This window comes from Thamnophis sirtalis, unplaced genomic scaffold, assembly GCF_051295495.1.
Source record: "Thamnophis sirtalis isolate CommonGarterSnake01/CBP01778 unplaced genomic scaffold, rThaSir2_p1.2 scaffold_2, whole genome shotgun sequence".
Classification (NCBI taxonomy): Eukaryota; Metazoa; Chordata; class Lepidosauria; order Squamata; family Natricidae; genus Thamnophis; species Thamnophis sirtalis.
This window is the reverse complement of record NW_028261382.1, coordinates 135156613-135175953: the sequence shown is the minus strand read 5'-3', so window position 1 is coordinate 135175953 and position 19341 is coordinate 135156613. Positions and strand designations below refer to the sequence as shown.

At 42.4% G+C, this 19341-nt stretch overlaps 1 protein-coding gene across 1 annotated transcript; it reads right to left on the bottom strand.

Moving 5' to 3' along the window:
• Nucleotides 1-595: 595 nt before the first annotated feature.
• Nucleotides 596-18254, bottom strand: COPS5 (COP9 signalosome subunit 5). Its single transcript, XM_014076403.2, has 8 exons — nucleotides 18013-18254; nucleotides 14615-14849; nucleotides 13880-14008; nucleotides 13333-13398; nucleotides 12418-12503; nucleotides 11550-11661; nucleotides 9490-9638; nucleotides 596-966 (listed from the first exon to the last, which is right to left on the bottom strand). The coding sequence occupies exons 1-8, from the start codon at nucleotides 18162-18164 to the stop codon at nucleotides 882-884; spliced, it is 1014 nt and encodes a 337-aa protein (XP_013931878.1). The 5' UTR covers nucleotides 18165-18254; the 3' UTR covers nucleotides 596-881.
• Between the last annotated feature and the right edge of the window lie 1087 nt (nucleotides 18255-19341).

Below are 19341 nucleotides of genomic sequence, written 5' to 3'. Positions count from 1 at the left end.
AAAACTGATTTTCTGTCTAAGAAGACAAGGGATGTTCTGCTAAATAAGACACTATATAGTCCAAGGTTTGATCTGATAGATGCCTATAGAAACCTGTCAGCAGGAGATGAACACAATCGTAGTCTTCTTGTGTTTTCCATACACACAATACATTAACTTATTAAGTATACTTCAGTATACAATATAACTTTGTGTATCTTGATAATACATAAGCTATTATGATTAAGGAAGGAACTATTCATCATTTTTTCCTTTTTCACAACCTACTTTTGGAAGAATGTAGGGTATTTAAAATTTGTTGTAAATATATTTTGTGTGAATTTCTCTTTCCCAAATATTAATCAGGACCAGCCATTCAATTTCCAAGATAAGCCACAATCATATGTACTGCCACCTGTATAAATTAGAAAGATCTGACTAAGAAAGAATTGTGAACCAAGCCATGGATTCATTGAAAGAGAAGCATTTCCACTGCAGTGGAGATTGCATAGATGGGAAGGTACAGTTCAGGGAAAAAATGGTTTTGGCTCAGCACAAAATTTACCACAAGGAATGAAAATCACTGATAACATTAAAGTGAAAAAGAAAAGAGGAGTTGGCCATTTTAAGAGATCTTTATTGCAGACTGACACAGATAAATTCTAAACTTCTACAACCTATTTATTTATTTTGAAGCAATCAACAAAATGTTAGGGTAAAGAACAGAGCTATAATAAACTTTGAATTTGTTCTTAAAACTAGGCAAAGAAGTGGGAAAAAATGATTTAAAGTACTACAAATCAATTGAAAACAATGCTTTTGGCTCAAGTTCCACTTCTGAAATTAGTCCAAATTGGCATGTCTTCTCTATGCTGGATATAAGTATCAGTTGATGATATTCTTCAGCCAATGTTAATTTGATTAAAAAGCTTGTCCTTAATAACTTGAGACATCAGTCCATGTATTGCTTCTATTGTGGTTTTGCAGCTGAAAGAAAAATGGAAACATAAAAGGCAAATGCAGTATTTTATAATCAAAAGGAATTAAAAGATAAACTTAATGTTATCTGTAAGTAGGTATATGACTACAAATTATGGACCTGAATTACAATATAGAAAACATTCTATGTACTATGCTATTGGGCAGTGTGGTGACTCAGTAGTTAAGATGCTGGGCTTGTTGGCCACGCAACAGGATGAGCTCCTATCCTCACCCCAGCTCCTGCCAACCTAGCAGTTCGAAAGCATGCAAATGTGAGTTAGATAAATAGGTACCATTTTGGTGGGAAAGTAACAGATCTCTGCAACATCATGTTGGCTACATGATGGTGAAAGTGACTTTGAACAGCACTAGCTCAATGGCCTTGAAATGGAGATAAGCACTGTCCCCTATAGTTGGCAATGACCAGCAGAGTAAAATCTGCAGGGACTCCTTACTATGCTTTACAATAGTAATATAGTACTTTATGTAGATTCATTAACACAGTATTGTCTCAACAAACTTCTCTAATTAAACTTTTGAGTACATGTAATCAACATAATCATATTCTACAGTCATTCCTCTATTTTCCTTGAAGTTGCTTTGTCAGTTATTTGGAATGACTAATAATGGGACACATTCCTATTATTTGCAAAACATTGTACATTGCCTAGGTACACTGTGCTAAGTCACTGTAACTATGTATATATCTCAAATTATGGTTTACAAATTACACTGGCAGGTTCACATATAATGCCAAACTAAAACTTAGCATGTCAGATTTTTAGTGAAAAACTACTAAAAATGTCAACTATTTTCTTCTCTTTATACTCTACACATTCTATATTCCAGAGAAGATCTGTAAGGCTACAATTCAGATACTAAACATATGTGCTACATTTCAAAAACTTCAGGTTCAATTACTTCCTTTTCCTGTCAAGACTAAGAAAAACAGATTTTAATTCTAGAAAGCTGCTGCTACACTATGGATAATGCTAAGCTAAATAAAGCCAGAATTTCATTCTATACATTATTCATCCATGTTTTTAAATGGATAATGCAAACACGCAGGTGGCTAGTATATGGAATGAAAATCTTACTTTACTTAGCTTAGTACTGTCCATAGTCTAGCAGCAGTTCTCTTAAAACCATGTGATTGGAAGGAATACATACAATGGCTGTCTTGAGGCAAGTTAGCTCCCCTTTTGGATTAACAATCAGTTATCCATTCAAAAGGTCATTAAACAGACTATTGTCAAATTGAAAAATAGCTTAATTTCCCCAATATACAAGCATACTTTTATACATTACATACGTACATTAAAATTATTTTATCATTTCTCTTCATATATATTTGATGCTGTTCAATGTGACATACAGGGGGATGGCAGTTTATACAGTTGGTTAATAAAAAATAATTAAAAATATTTAGCTTCATAACCCATGCTGATATAAAAAAAATGAAATAGTCATATGTATGAGCTCTAAATGCTGACAAAGAAAAATAATATCTTAAATATAAAGAGTATGAAATCTTCATACAATCTATATAAATAAAAATGTAACGGTTGTTTGTTCAAAATCGCTAATCTCCAAAAGTTCTTCACCGATTGCTTTGAAATTTTGACACAACGTTGCATTTGAATACGCGAATGTTTTTATATAGGTATATTATATAGATGTCATACCTATGACAAAAAACATGATTTTCTCCAGTGCGCTGCTTGGAGAGTTCAAGTGTAGGTTAACACAGCCTATCTGTCCTTGAACTGAATAATGTTTTTCTTGACCACGCCTCCCTTTCCCTCTCCATGTTCAATTTAAAAACTCAGTCCGCCCGTTGGGACTGTTTTGGGAGTGCTCTAGTTCAAGGACAGATAGACTGGGGTTCCTAAATCCAAATTGACCACCTTTTCTTCTCTACCTGTCTACCGAAATCTATGTAAAGGTTTGATTTAAATTGCTGAGAGGTTTCCCGGGCCAGCCCTGTCATCCGCTGGTCGCAAGCGGCTCAGGGCACGTGAGTCGCTTGACCGGCTACCGCTGGCGAGCGAAGGGGGGGTGGAGACCGCACCGGCATCCCGTTCTTGGCTCCCTCGACCACCATTCCACCAAGGCCATTGCGGGCGTTAGCCGCTGGCTGAGGCAATCCTCTAGTCTGCCCGGCAACAGCAGCAACCGTTTCTGCTGCTTTGCGCACTTTTCCCTAAGCGACAGCAAAATTGGCGGGAGGAGGCTGCGCGCGCACCGGCCGCCATTTTGAGTCATCCCGAAGAGTTCTGCTGCCGCATGTGGAGAGACAGGAGCTCCGGGAGAGCGAAGAATGAAGAAGCGCACCAGGGAGAGCACGAAGCACTACCTCTCAGCCACAGAGCGCCGCCGGGGGTGTGGGGCTAGTCCGGGGCACCAGCTAGCCTTTCCCTCCTCAGCTAAGTCTTGGGGTCCGAGCGCGGTGGGGGGAAGGACTCCATCCAACAAGCGGCCCTTTCCCTCCTGAAGCATCTGCAAATGCGCTTGAGCCGGCTGGCCAGCGTTGGTGCCCTTCCATTACGTAGTCGCTTTCCCCAGGCCTTAACTCGTGGCCTACCGCAGCATGGCTGAGGAATGCAGGGAGGCGAGGAGGAGCAGGTAGGGCCCTCCATCAAATGAAGCAGAATGGATCCCTTGGCAAAAAAGGGAAAAGGGAACAGGGGCACCAGTAGCAAGTCATCCCCAGGGACTTCAGGGCCTCCCGAGGAGACCAGAGAGGCATCTCGTCCCCACAAGACGGCGGAGCCTATAGCCCCTCACCACCACAGGGATCATTGCTTACGATCAGATCAAGGGGATCAATCTCCAAGGGGCAGAAGGTCTCCCTCTGTAGAGGATTATGGGTCCAGGGATCCCTACCCAGAGGTCTCCTGGGGCTATCCGGACTCACCCAGCTCCTCACCCAGGGAGGAAAGGGACTCCTTCCAGAGCATCTTGCCCGAGGAAGGGGATTCCAGTTCAGACAGGGCTAGGCGCCATGGGCACACCAGCAAACATCGTCTGAGGGGGGCAAGAGCCCAGCACTGTCAACTGAAATGAGGGAAGTGATCTCTCTGGCCATCTCCCAGGGGATTGCGGAGGGCATTAAATAGAGAGACTCCCAAAAATCAAGGGCTCCCAAGACCAAACATCAAGCTAAGGCCTCCACCTCTAAGGAGCCGGCCTCTCCTCCCAAGTCATCTGATTCTGAACCCACTAGCACAGATGAGGAAGGTGCTGAGGGCTTTGTGCTTTCAGAGGAAGAAGACCTACCTCCAGACAAGCCGGCCTTCACTGGCCTTTTTAAGCCGTCCTTGTTTAAGTCTATACTTCACAAGGCCATGATGGCGACTGAGCTAGGCTCCACCTCCAAATCTGATTCTGCTCAGGTCTCTGCTTCATCCAAAGACCATAAGCATGGACTGTTCAAGGAAACGGTTCCTACCCAGGAACTTATTCCTGTACCTGACCTCTTTATGGATGTGGTCCAGCGTCAATGGGTCCAGCCTGGCACCCTGACCAATCCTAGTGGGGGGGATAAATCCCTTTATTCTGTGGAAGGGAAAATGAAGGACATTTTGAAATTTCCGGAAGTGGATGCCCCAGTAGTGTCACTAACATCCAATTCTAACTTACCAGCTGACCTTCTGGAAGGTCTAAAGGCAAAGGATAAGAGATCGGAGAAGGCGTGCCATAAAACTCACATGGCGTCTGCCTGGGCCATTAAGTCGTCCACCTCTGCCTCGTTTTTCACCAGGGCATCCTTGTTCTGGCTGAGACAACTCAGATCCAAGCCTCCCCCCAGAAAAATCTAGCTTACCAAAATTATTACAGCTATTGAATACTCAGCTGATGCTTTGCTGAATGCTGCGAAGTTTGCCTCCAGGGCTCTAGCTTCCAATATTACTTCTCGCCTCCTCCTGTGGCTCCGGCACTGGCAGGCTGAGATGAAAGCCAAATGGAAGTTGGCATTGGCTCCCTTCAAGGGAGGGCACCTGTTCGGGGAGGCCCTGGACAAGTTTGTCATCGAAACCAAAGACAAACGGAAGGTCCTCCCGGCCACCTTAAAAAGGAACGAACGTAAAGGTTCTGGTTCCTTTCGTAAGCAATCCTTTCGGAACCAGGAAGCCGGCCAAGCACCCTCTTCATCCTCCTACCAGAGGCCATTCCAGCAGGGGGGTGATAGGCACCAAGATAGGTCCTCCTTCGGGTCCCATAGCAGACAATCACAGTCTTCCTTTCGGAAGCCATTTCGCGGGGGCAACAACAACAACCCCGCCCTTTTCTCAGGGGGAAGTCACCATCACAGGGTTCGTCCCATTGGGAGGAGGGAGCTCATGCAAGCGGAGATACTCCATCTTCTCCAGATAGAAGCCATAGAACCAGTTCCGAGAGACCTGGAGGGGCGGAGCTCAGGGGGGTGGAGGGTGGAGGGCCATCTTGGACCTGAAAAGCCTGAATCAGCATCTGGCTTACAAGAGGTTCAAGATGCAATCCCTCCACTCCATCCTGGATTGCGTGAGGAAAGGGGATCTATTGACATCGATAGATCTGAAAGAGGCCTACCTGCATGTCCCCATCCATGCTGCCCACAGGAGGTTCCTGAGGTTCTGTTCCGAAGGGAAGCATTACCAGTGCAAGGCGCTCCCCTTCGGGCTCTCGTCAGCGCCCAGAACATTTACCAAGATCCTGGCAGCAACCATCCCGTCCATCTGGAATGTTATTTGGATGACATAATTATTCTGTCACACCAGAGCAGGCTCGACGCGATGTCATGCTGACCGTTCGGACGCTGCAACAACAAGGATTCTCTGTCAACATGGAGAAAAGCCAGTTCCGTCCATCCACGCGCATACAGCATCTGGGTGCAGTCATTGATTCCAACTCCTGCCAGGTATTCCTGTCTCCAGACCGCCTGACCAATCTGAGGAGCAGAGTGAAGCATTGTCATCAGTCCAGGTCGGTGCCGATCGTCCAGGTTCCCAGCTCTTGGGGATCATGATCTCCTGTCTGAAGGTGGTTCCCTGGGCCCGGCTGCATGCCAGGGAACTGCAATGGTTTCTCCTTCGAATGCAGAGAGCGAAAACCAGCAACTCCCACAGGCGCATGCACCTCCCATGGAAGATGACCTGATCCCTGGCCTGATGGAGGTCCAAGGCAGTCGTGAAGGGCTGTCTGTTCAAAGAACCGGAACCGGTCGTTGTGACCACAGACACCAGCCTTCTGGGGCGGGGCGCCCACTGTCAGGGTCAGCTTGCCCAAGGCCAGTGGTCTCAGAGGGAGGCTGCCCACAGCATCAACTGGCTAGAGCTGAGGGCAGCCCGACTCGCGCTACGCCGCTTTGCATGTCTGATAAAGGGAAGACATGTACTGTTAATGACAGACAATGTGGCAACAAAAGCCCACATAAACCGGCAGGGCGGTACCCATTCAAGGGGGTTCATGCTTGAGGCAGAGGCTCTGGGCAGGTGGACGGAGCGACATCTGGCTTCTCTCAGAGCAGATCGCATCTCCGCAACCAGCAACCGGGAGGCAGACTGGCTGAGCCGACAGCGCATCGATCACTCGGAGTGGCACCTACCCCCGGACCTGTTCCAACAGATCGTGAGGAAATTCGGCAAACCGCAAGTAGACCTCTTTGCTACACATTCCAACACACAACTGCCACGATTCTTCAGCTGCTACCAATCACCGTTGGTGGAAGGGACGAATGCACTGAGGTCCGAGTGGCCCCGGGAAATCTTATATGCATTCCCTCCTCTGCCCCTCATCCCTCAGGTAGTGGCCAAAATCCTGACCGAACAGGCAGAAGTTCTGTTGATGGCACTGTTCTGGCCCAGGAGGTCTTGGTATGCAGACCTTGTCAGTCACTCCATTTAGAGACTGTGGCAAATTCCTCAGGACCATGCCTCCCTCAGCCAGGGGGCCATCAGTCAACCAGACCCCCAGTGGCTACAACTAGCCATCTGGCACTTGAGGGGAACCTCCTGAGGAAACAGAACATCTCTGACAAGGTCATACGAACAATACAAACGTCCAGGAGACCCTCCACTACCAGAATATACGATGCGACCTGAGCCGCCTTTTCATCGTGGTGCAAAGCTAGAGACATTGTTGACTTTTCTGCCTCAGTCCCTCAGTCCCTCAGACCCTGAACTTCCTACAGGAAGGTCTGGATAAAGGTCTGGCACCCAGTACACTCCAGCGTCAGGTTGCAGCGCTATCGACCATCTTAGCCAGGGGTTCGTCTCGTTCTCTGAGCCAGCACCCTCAAATTAAGAGCTTTCTGAAGGGCGCAGCAAACATCAGCCCACCAACGGTCCACCGATACCCGTTCTGGGACCTCCCATTTGTCTTAATGGCTCTGACAGGTCCCCCATTTGAGCCTCTGCGTACGTCTAGTCTACACCACCTAACCATCAAGATTGCCTTTCTGGTGGCTATCACTTCTGCACGCAGGGTGTCCGAACTGGCGGCTCTCTCAGTCAGGGAGGACTTGTGCGTGATCCACCCTGACAGGGTTATATTGAGACTCGATCCTTCATTTACCTTGGACTTGGACTTAATCTTCGTAAATGTCAACGTCCATAAGGCAGTGACCGTTGCATTGTGAAGGCCAGGGGCAGGACGTCACGGATTACAGCACGCCGTATGCGCTAGTTGTTGTTACATTATCCGTGTGTTGTCCTGCCATTGGGTTCTCAGCTTGTTTCACGGTTCCATCATTTACCCCTAAAATTAACTCTCTGTTCCATAGATTTCAAGAGATTATATTGCCTAACCTTTGTCCTAAACCTTCTCACCCTAGAGAGCGCGAATGGCGCAAGTTGGACGTGAGGCGTGCCGTCCGCATTTATGTAAAGAGGACTAAGGAATTCCGTCGTTCAGAGGCGTTCTTCATCTCTTTCTTTCCCGGGTCTCTCGGCCGCAAGGTCTCGTCTCACAATGTAGGTCGTTGGCTATGCGCTTGCATTAAGCTGGCGTATGAGCATCAGGGCAAGTCGGCCCCGTGCAAGGTTACCACACACTCTATTAGGAGCGCGGCAACTTCAGCAGCCTGGGCGACCCAGGCATCTATTTTGGACATTTGCAGGGTGGCCACGTGGGCTTCCCCCACCGCCTTTATAAAAAACTATAAAATAGACACCTTTGCCTCAACCAAAGCCTCCTTCGGAAGAAGAATTTTGCAAAGAGTTGCTGAAACTCCGGAGGCTCCTGTTCTTACCCACCCTGGGACTCAGTAGCTTGGTCATGTCCCATGCTTGGACTCTCCAAGGAGCGCACTGGAGAAGGATCGTTGGCTTACCTGAACGATCGTTCTCAGGGTGCTGCGAGGAGAGTCCAAACCCAGCCAGTGGGGTTGTTTACAAACTGTGACTGTATTATTGACTGTGAACTCTTACCATACGATTGTCCTTTCATTTTTAAACTGAACATGGAGAGGCAAAGGGAGGCGTGGTCAAGAAAAAAATTACTCAGTCCAAGTGCAGATAGGCTGTGTTAACCCACGCTTGGACTCTCCTCGCAGCGCCTGAGAACGACCGTTCAGGTAAGCCAACGATCCTTTTGTAAAAACATGCTTTTTTGAAAACCAACGCCATCTGGGGGACGTAAAAGCAACACACGCTATACTAAATATTTCATGATTTCATTTCAATGTTTCCAATTGCATTGTTATATTGAATTTTCATAGATTTTGATTTATTTTCATTTTGATTATTTCGTGTGACATTGCGTTGGAATTGAGCCGTGTCGTTTACCATAGCGTTCATTTCGTGAGTATAGTATATTCGGAACAGTTCAGCCTCTCTCCAGCTTCGTCCCGACGGTCCCTTTATATGTGTGGCTGGGCTGTGGCCACACCCATTCCCCTTTCCGCCCCTCCTCTGACGAGCTTCGGCCATTTCCGCCAAGGGGAGCTGAAGCCCTTTGGCCTCCCCTCCCCTCCCACCGGGCCTTTGCTGTCTGCAGTGGGGCGCTACCTGCGCCATCCATCGGCCGCCTCTCCCCGCCCTTAAGCTGGCCTACCCCCAGCCAGCCCAGTGGAGCTCCAGAGGAGGCGGAGGCAGAGCGTCTCCTCAGCCCGGCCGGCTGCGCTCTTCACCCCCCCCCTTACAGAAAGCCAGCTATGGCCTCAAGGCAGCTCCAACGGGGTGGCGGCGGCAGTGTCAGCCTGAGGTGCAGTGGGGCTGGGGCGGCCCCTGGGTACCCCATGAGGCGGCACACCAAGGACTTCTCCTCCAAGATCCTGGACGTCTCACTCTCCCAGGCCACCGATTTGGGGGAGCCTGAGCACAGCTCCTCCAAGGAGATGCTCAACAACTTCCACGAGGCCAACAGCCCCAGCGCCATCTCCCCAACCAGCCTCACCCAGCCCAGCAGCCCTGAGTCCTGACCAACGGCAGCACCCACCTGCTGCCCCACTATGCCCAGACTGGGCCACAGCAATGCATGGCCGGGTACAGCTAGTTATCAATAAGTATTTTATTCTTAATCCAAAACCTCAAATGAAGACGACCATACCTGTCCCTTGTTGCTTTGGCTAGTTTGTCCTCTGATTTTCTGTCATGAGATTCTAAACCCAGCATGAAGCTTCCTCGTCCCAGTTGAGCTTCTGACTGCTCTAATTTTTCTGACAGGTCAAATACTTGTCCCGTTGTATAATCAGCATTCTGCATTTGAAAAAGATTTATCATGAACACAATTTCCACACGTGCTGCTATTTTCTACAACCCATACTAAAGAAGCTACTGAAGTTTAAAATCTACAATATATCTATGTAGAGGGTTTTTTTTTGGCCTGGCAACAATAGGGGTTTGACACTGCTTTCTTTCAGTGTATTTTTCAATTTTACCATCTAGTCTACAGCCCTGTTCAGTCTGATTGTCTCCCGTCCAAATACTACAGAGGTCCACCCTAAATAATTTTTTTCAAGATGAACTAAAATAGATTAAGTACTGCTAGGCTCAGCAATTAGTCAATTTTAAATGCAGAATTTACATGCTTTAGTGCAGCTTTTAGATACAAAGCAAAAATGTACTTAGGATGAAATATGGAGTGCCCACTGCAATTCAGGGCACCTCTTTAAAGAAGCATAATGTTGACAGGTGAAGCAAGCATACCCCCATCCCATCTGAAGCACCTTTTCGGCTGTGGATCCAAACTGTTGCATATCTCTAGTTAATGGTAGGCAAAAGTCCTAAAACCCATGCTATTAGAGTGAGTGTGTGTGTGTGTAATTAAGAAAATAATATGATATTGAACAATTTAAGCATATGAATTAATTTAGTTGATGGCTATGGAATAAGTGATTTAATTACTAACTGAAAAGATGTTTGTTATTTTCTATCACAGAGCAGGGTTAAATCATAGAATTATTCAACAGCCTCACTTTGCTATAGGACAGAGTTTTTGTCTATATCTACACTTTGCTTCAGAACAGTGTTAACATTTGGCAACTTTAAGATGCGTGGACTTCAACTCACAGAATTCCCCAAGATTTCTACTTAAATTTTATTTGAACATATGATCTGACTTCTTTTTTCTCTCTCACAATTCTCAAGTTCCCACGAAATCTGCCCTACTGGGTCTGCTATCCAGAGTATTTTGTGTGAGCTGCAGAGAGTTACTGGAAAAGGAATGGATGGAAATCTCTTTTTCAGGCAGATGGTATCTACCATAGATGGACAAAACAGGATTTTTAATCTTAAATAAATAAATTTTAAAAAATATAGCAATAGCACTTAGACTTATATACAATTTTACAGCCGTGTCTAAGCGATTTACAGAGTCAGGATATTGCTCACAACAATTTGGGTCCTCATTTTACCCACCTTGGAAGGGTGGAAGGCTGAGTCAACCGGTTCCACCACAAAAGCGCGTAGGACAAAATCGCGCTCGACAAAAGCGCGCTGTGACGTCATCACAGCGCGACGAAAAAGTTCGAAAAATGTAAAAATGAAGCGAAAACCTTACCCTAAGCCCCCCAAACCTAACCCTAAACCTAACCCTAAACCTAACTCTTAACCTAACCCTAAACCTAACCGTTAAAGTAACGAAAAACCTAACGCTAACCCTTAACCTAACCCTAACGCTAACGCTCTAAAGCTAACCCTAACCCTTAACCTAACCCTAACCCTAAACCTAACCCTTACCTTTATGTGAATCGGCTTGCTTTAATTTAATTTTTATTAATTTTTATTTGAATTTTTCGATCTTTTTCGTCGCGCTGTGATGACGTCAAAGGCGCGATTTTGTCGATCGCGCTTTTGTCGTCCGCGCTTTTGACGGGTCACGGAGTCAACCAATATAACATGTTAGAAAGGAAGGACGCTGTTCAATAGAAAAGTGGTCTCCAGAGCTGTCTCTATAATTGGTAATTTTTAGTGTTACGCTGAAAAATATATGACCTGTGTCCTGCAGCACCCCAAACACCAAATGGATTTTGTAACAAATTTTATGAAATTCCTCCTCTTGACCTTTTATCTTTCTGCTTACAGAAACACAGATGAGTCTTTCAAAGACTATGTATTAAATTTGTTAGTAATCTGCTTTGGTATGTTCAAGTGTTCTACAATACTTACAGTAAGCAGACTAGATGAACTAAGAGTGTTCACCCAATATTTATTCCACAACAGCTCAAGCAGCTTGCGATCCAAAGAGGATTTGAAATAGGATACTTCTAAGGCATAATACCTGTTGTATTAAAAAAAATGTTTACATAGAGACATAGAACATTTTTCAAAGTAAGCTCATGAATGGATGGTAATTTAATATATTTAAAATGCTTTTGTATACACAAATATTGAGTACTATATATTAATATGATCAAGAAAAGATGTTATTAATAACATTTTATGAGATTCTAGAAAATTAGGTAAAACTGAGGAAAGAAAGTGGAGAAAAAATATTTCAGGATCTTGGATACTGTATCTTAGGAATATAAAGAAATGTTGTACTATCAAACAGTAGAGAATGAAACAGAACTTTTTCTCCTATAGTTTTATAACTTTCACTTCAAGTTGCACAAAGCTCTGTTCACTAGGCTTATATTCAAAATCTCTCTCTCTTAATAGTGTCTGTGCATGTGCACAGTTACTCAATCATAATTACAGAAAAATGGGGAGGGTGGGATAGGTACAAGTTAGTTTGTTTGACGCATAGGAATTGTGAGCAAAATCGTCATTGAGGAAGATATTGAATGCTTTTTAATCAAAACTGGTGGGGTCAAATTTGCTACCATACCTCAGCAAATCAGATTTGCTTATTTAAAAGAGCTTCATTGAAAGCCATATTGATTACATATATCTGTTCCCTTTTTGTTCCAAAGCAAGACAAAACAATGCACATACACAATATATTTATAGGATTTATATAATTTCAAGTAGATGTATTTTTCTTTCCAAATTGGGAAACATTCCAAAGCTGTTATATTAAAAGATAATATCTTACTGTTTACAGTGCACTCCAAAATCTTCTATTTTATTAAGTGGGATAGTCTGATATTCAGAAGGGCCCTCATCAGGAGGTTTATAGCCCTGAAAGATAAAACATACTAGTACAAGGAATGGAAATATAACAACTTCCTAACAATTTAATGTATTAATTTTTGTTCAGTTTCGATTCCATTCCATCTGGTTTATAAATTTTCAGGAAGCAACCTGAATGATATAATTAAAACACCCTGATGCACACATAGAATTTTTCACTTTACTTTTTCTGACAAAAGTGTAAGGGACACACTGTATTATCTTTTGTACAAAAATTCTGCTTTAATCCCCAGTTCTTGCCACTGTCTTCAAAAAGTGCTTCCATAAGTAATTTGTGATTTCTGCATTAGCCCCTGTTAGTAATTCATTGACAAAGTGCTTTCCCTCAAGTGCTGAAACCATGTGCCTCTGAAAAGGCTAAAGAGACATAATTTTAACACAGGAAATCTTAAATTCATAAGATAAATTTTCTATCAGGTTGTTCAATTTGGTTTTCTCTTAAGGAAGACATCTTTGTTTCCCCTGTGTAAATTTTAAAAGACTTTTGATACAGAGGTGAATTTCTTAAATTAGACTAGATAAGCTCAACAGAAAAAGCCAAGAATAGTAAATGGTCACTTTCAGCTATGAATATCTAACTATTCACATACCACTGACATGCATTGGGATTAAAAATAGATTATCCTATGAAAATATTCTATGTAATGAAAATACAGTATTCTATGTAATTTTCTCCTTCTGCAATATAATGCTATATTTTTGAAAGCCTGAGAATATAAATAACCAATGTCTTATTATGAACTACATCAAAGCAAAACTTCATTTGTTTAGTTAATTCCAATTTTATATTATATAACTTTGGTTATAGTGTTGTTACCTTAGGATATGTTCTAAAAGCTCCAAGATTTACTTTTCCTGCAGATATTGTCCTTGTTGGATCAATCTGTAAAATGTATTCAGAGTTAACATATACAATACATTCCTAAAAGCAGTTAAATATTATTTTTATGTAAAATGTATGATTTTATTACGCAATCGTATATGAATTATTTTGGGGACTTCCCATCGCTGGTAAACTTTTGTTTATACTTGCTGTTCTCCTGATAGACTGGCATGTGAGTACATGCATGATATGTCTATATGGATTAATGCCTGGTTTAAACTACATTCAAATAGACATATTCTTCCAGCATTAGTAATTTTAAAAACACTTTGCTAAACTGCATACAATCAGTTTGAAATTTCTAGTTCTTATACTAATTTAACTTGAAAGACTCCACTTAATTTTTAAAATAACATTCAGATGAGCACATAAAAATCCAGCAAGTAGCAAAAAAAACCCCAACCCTGTTCACACAATACTGAGGAAATTAGCTCTCAGGCGTATTTAGTGTTTAGTTCACAAATTCTAAAATTATACTCACAACCACAGCTACAAAGGGTTCTTGAAATTGTTGATTAAGCATCTGTGTACTGACATCAATTCCTGAAAGCCAACAGCCATAGCCAGGATGGCTGTGATACCAGCCTATTGCATTTTCTAGACGACCAACCTAACCAAAACCACAAGAAGGAAGAGGAAAGAAAGCATATTGTTCAAAAGACAATTAATATAACCATTCCAGTGTTGGGGATTATTAGCAAACTGTAGATTTTATTTACACAGAATATTCAGAATCACAATACAATAAATTGTGAACGTACAGGTAGTCCTCAACTTAACCATTGAGCAATAACAATTCAAAGTTATGACAACACTAAAAAAGCAACTTATGACCAATCCTCATAAGACTATCATGTCTTCATGGTACAGTGAACAGAAATTTTACTGCTTGGCAATCAGCATTTATTTACAATCATTTGTAGCATCCTGGGTTCACATGATGACCATCTGCAACCTTTCCAGAGTGTTTTGGACAAGCAAAGTCAGTGAGGGAAGGTGGATTCACTTAACTACTGCGTTATTGGTTTAATGATTGCCTGTGGTGACCACAGCAAAACATTATCAGTGTAAAATCACGTTCATCTCACTTAAGTTTAAGAGCAAAGCATACTCAATTTAAAGGTTATCATCTAAGTGTCTCCGGATCCACAACTGAACTCAGATATCTTTAGTTAATGTTAACTTGCTAAAATAGAAGCTTATCTTCTTCTTTTACCTGCTTTGCGTTTTCAATATATGCAGCCATGTATTCATATGCAGCAGCCTGAGCATTAACTCTGGTTTCAGTGCCTTCCACTGGTAAAGCAAAACTGTCCATTATGATCATTGTTTCGCCATCTACTTTTCCAAGCATTAAGCCCATCACTTCCAAGTTGCCTCCTGATCTAGCATGCATGACCATCTTCAGAAGAGCCAAAGCAGAGATCTTGCAGTACTTGAAATAATGGTGGCTGCAAGGAAAAGACCAAATATCTTTATAATGCAACTGAATTATTATAGAAAGGAAAATGGGAAAAATACACATTATTTAAGCATATGGCTCTCTTGGACATAAAATCACTAGGCTATTTTTAGGTCATCAGAAAAAAAAACAACCCACCATTAATCTTCAAAAGAACAAAAATATATTAAAAATTTTTACATATCTAGAATATTTTGATAATTGTGATGTTACAAAAAGTGTAACTGGAGGTAGACATTTAGAAAAAATATCTGACAATTCTGAAATTATAAACATGTTAAATATCCAACATCGTAAGATGGGACTTAAGATGAGAATCTATCTACCAAAAAACAGGGAATCAGTTACTATATATTTGTTTGTTGCAACAGGTCTTGGTGTAGCCTGAAATTTGGCATACAAAACTTCATCTAGTGTAATATAAACCTTTCTTTTTCATGCCATAATAAGATTGTTATTACACAAAATTCATGTTTTCACCATTGCATTAACTTCCTTTTGTAATATTTTGGGTGATGACCCCCAAGACAAGCAATTTTTTGTATATTTATATAGTCCTAATAAAGTCACTGACTGACTGGATTATTTAACTCACCATCTGCTCAGATGTATGGCATGCGGCAGGATTTTCCCTAGAACAATTCTCTAGCTATTGAATGTGCTCTCTAGGAATATGTTTGGATCCAGCACTGATGAGATTTTTTCCATGAAATAAATAACTTTTTACTATCCATGATCTTTTTACTGTTTCTAATTTAATAATTTCCTATATTGTACGTATTTGTAATCTGTATCTTTGTTGTAAGAATATTGACAATGATGCAGGCTGCAAATTATTTTAAATAAATAAAGTAGAATTACGGTACATGCAAAACCATAAAGTAACATTGTCTGATAATTCAATAAAACATTTATATAATATTGTGCATGGTCTGGATGTATGAAATTTGGCTCAAAGGACTGCTTTGAGAGCCAAGGTGGCGCAGTGGTTAAATGCAGCACTGCAGGCTACTGCTAGATCAGCAGGTCAGCGGTTCAAATCTCACCGGCTCAGGGTTGACTCAGCCTTCCATCCTTCCGAGGTGGGTAAAATGAGGACCCAGATTGTTGGGGGCAATATGCTGACTCTCTGTAAACCGCTTAGAGAGGCCTGAAAGGCCTATGAAGCGGTATATAAGTCTACTGCTATATTGCTATTGCTATTGCTATTAATTTAAGAACTATTCTGATACCTAACTTATAGAATTACCTCTAAAACTGTGAATTCCTTCCTTTTTCTCATCACATGCTATATGCTATAGTGTTCTGTATCTTAATATTCTGTGCTTTCATATTATACATGGATACACGTAAAAATGTCTATGTATATAATCTCCACATACATCTTAAACAAAGGTGTTTTTGCATTGCTGAAGAAAAGTGTTCTGTTTCTGTTCTCAAGACATCACAAATCATATTGGCATAATTATGCAATCTTATTGCCCATCACTATCATGCTTTTGTTCTGCCTTTCTGATCTCTAAACATGCTTGCTGGTAGCATTGTATAAGCGTGCAGGCTGGGCTCGTGAATAAGACAGATGTGGTAGGAACCTCACAGCCTATTGAGCACACCACTAAATGGGCCTGGTTAGCCATTGACCAGGTTGTGTTGAACATATTCTGGAAGCCCTTAACTGCTCATATAATATTATTTTTTTTAAAAATGAGTGAAGTGAAGCTTTTTTCAAATTAAATTAAAAGCCTTGAACTCTATGACAAGTGGTATGGAACGACTCTGAGCAGGGGCAGTGGAGATGGAAGGCTTGGGCAAGAAATATTGGCCAGAAGACTCAAGCTGATTTAGGGGAAAAAGGACGAGGTAGACAAAAAGAAGGGTGTTGCTGCCCCTCAGCAAGGATCTCTATGTTGGGCAAGGAGAGGAAAATATCTCTTTGTTAGGCAAAGAAATGAAGAATTCTCAAAGCAGTGAAAGAAAGAAAAGCAAATGAGAAGAATTCTGAAGACCTCTCTGCTCAAGTAGGAGAGAAAGAGGAAAATGGGATTTGGGCATTCTTAATAAACTAATTTTCTAAACTAAATCATGCTGGAGAATTTGAAAACAGTATTATGTAACAACTCAATCATCATGACCGATAGTACTGTTTCAATGAATGACACTGCCAACTGTCAAAGTGTAATGTTTATGTATCACATACTTTTATTTAATTAATTTATATCTAATGTCATATGGCAGTATTCTTTATTTTCCTTATTTTTGAGTTAACTAGAGGCATTTATATGAATGTAGGAAATGGCTTCAGTGCTATGCCCTTGGGCTAATTCAGCATTCATGGCTATTTGAGAAAGAATCACGCTAATGAGAAATAGTAGGCTGTGGAGATTTGTAACTTCGAAAGAGCCTCTCCCTGTGGATCATCTGATGCTCTGCAGACAGAATCATCAGCAAAGTGCCTCACATTTTCTATACTTTAAAACTTGTAGGTTGATGTTGGCTAAAGGAAGAAAACAATACTTTATAACTGGGCAAGAGGCAAGAGATGAGATAAAGACAATGTTGTGGAATCATGGCAGGAAAAAAAAAGGTTGCATCATGGTTACAAGCAAAAAAAGAAAGCCCCAAATACATGGGTTAACTATATGTTGTTAAAACACAGTAGACATGTAATTAGTTATCAGTATTTGCTTGATAGGAACTACAATCCTCTAATAAGCATGCCTCTCTTCACCCAATTTAATTCCATCTTCACTTTCCTTGGTTTCATCTTTGATGTCATTTTCTCCTTTTTGTTAAGATCCATGTGAGTCAAATGCCAAATCCCATTATTTCTACCTCCTTAGGATCTGCAAAATCCACACTTCCATCTCTGTTCTTAAATTGAAATCCTTCACACATATTAACTAGCTGGTCACTTGCTCCGAGGAATGCAATCTCTCCTTGGTCCCGTTTTTCTATCTCTCTATTCTCTCCAGATCCGCCTTGCATCAGGCTACCTCTGGGGCAAGTGCATCATCGCTGCTGCACCGGCCCCTCTTCCTGGCCATGGGACCGGACAGCGACCTCGGCCGCCGGCAGAACTCTCTGAACCAAGGCAGAGAACGAGGAACGCAGAGGCAGCGACGGTTTCCCTGTCGCCCAGACACCCAACTTACTCCTTGGTCCATGGCTTGGCCGCCAGAATCTCCTGCTGCTGCTTGCGGTCATACTTGTATATCTCGTCGATGCTCTGTGCCTCCTGCATGTTGTTAGCCAGTTCCCACGTCTTCTGGGCCATCCCGCTCCCCGAAGGGCCGGCAGTCGCCATTTCACCGGCTTGTTCAGGCCGAGCCAAAGCAGGCTCTGCTTCCCTGTGAACCGCTTCGGGCAGGAGGAACCTCCCGGTCCGCTGTCGGACAGCGCAAACCGGAAGTCAGGGAGAACAGTCGTTCCTAGCGAATGGTTCCGGCCGCTCCGCGAAGCCTCCAGCTTGCCCCCTATTGGTAAGCGATGGGATTAGTCTCCCAAGAGCCAGGCTGGCTTCGCCTTTGCTTTACTCCGCGCGCCAGGTATGTCTCCGAAGGGAGCCCCAAGCCATCCAAGACAGTGTTTCTGAGTCTCAGCAATTTAATATGTATGGGCTTCCATTCCCAGAACTCCACAACCAACATGCCAGTTCCGACGAATATTGGCAAATTGCTGAGTTCGAGAAACACATATCTCAAGAGATCTCTGCGTGCTGCTGGCAGCCTTTCTCCATTGTATTTAAATATGGAACTGGGTGATGACTGCATCTCTACGGATACGTGCAGACAGACTTTTAAAGTTTATGTAATTGAAAAGCTGGGGCAAATGTAATTTGGTAATTGGTGTGAATTTTAGATACATTGGTAGCTAAATGAGACAATAAACTTCCCTAATTTGGTGCTGTCCAGATGTGAATACAATAGAAAAACAGTTGGACTTGAAGATGTGTTAAAGAATTCTTGGCAATAGCTGGATGGGAATTTGTGCATTAGTTAACACCTAACTAAGTGAACTTGGACCATAGCATTAACAGAATGTGTTTCCAGTTATTTTCCTCTAAAATATTTAGATCCTTATCCCTAAGGTGACCAGATTTTCAGATTGGTAAAGAGGGACACCTTTGAGGGGGGGTGATTAAAAATTTTATACGGAGCAACAAAAATTTTCATACAACGCAAAAATAGTATTGTAATATTTTTTTTATTTCAACATAACTACAATTTACAAATATAAATTGTAACTGTTGCCAAACTTCAAAATTTTGATCATGTGACCATGAGGATGCTGCAACGGTCGCTAAGTGTGAAAATGGTCGCTAAGTGTGAAAAATGGTCATCAGTCACTTTTTTCAATGCCATTGAAACTTTGGTCACTATACCACCTTTCTGGCCACAGTTCTTAAGTGAATAACTGCAGCTGATAAGTTAGTAACATAAGTGAATCTGGTTTCCCCATTTGACTTTGTCAAAAGGTGATTA

Excerpts from the sequence above, each read along its gene's own strand:
- COPS5 (XM_014076403.2), bottom strand. The coding sequence starts at position 18,164 with ATGGCGACTGCCGGCCCTTCGGGGAGCGGGATGGCCCAGAAGACGTGG. Across the intron at positions 12,504-13,332 it reads CTTTTAGAACATATCCTAAG|GGCTATAAACCTCCTGATGA; the intron begins GTAACAACACTA and ends TTTATCTTTCAG. Across the intron at positions 967-9,489 it reads GCCAAAGCAACAAGGGACAG|CTGCAAAACCACAATAGAAG; the intron begins GTATGGTCGTCT and ends TTTTTCTTTCAG.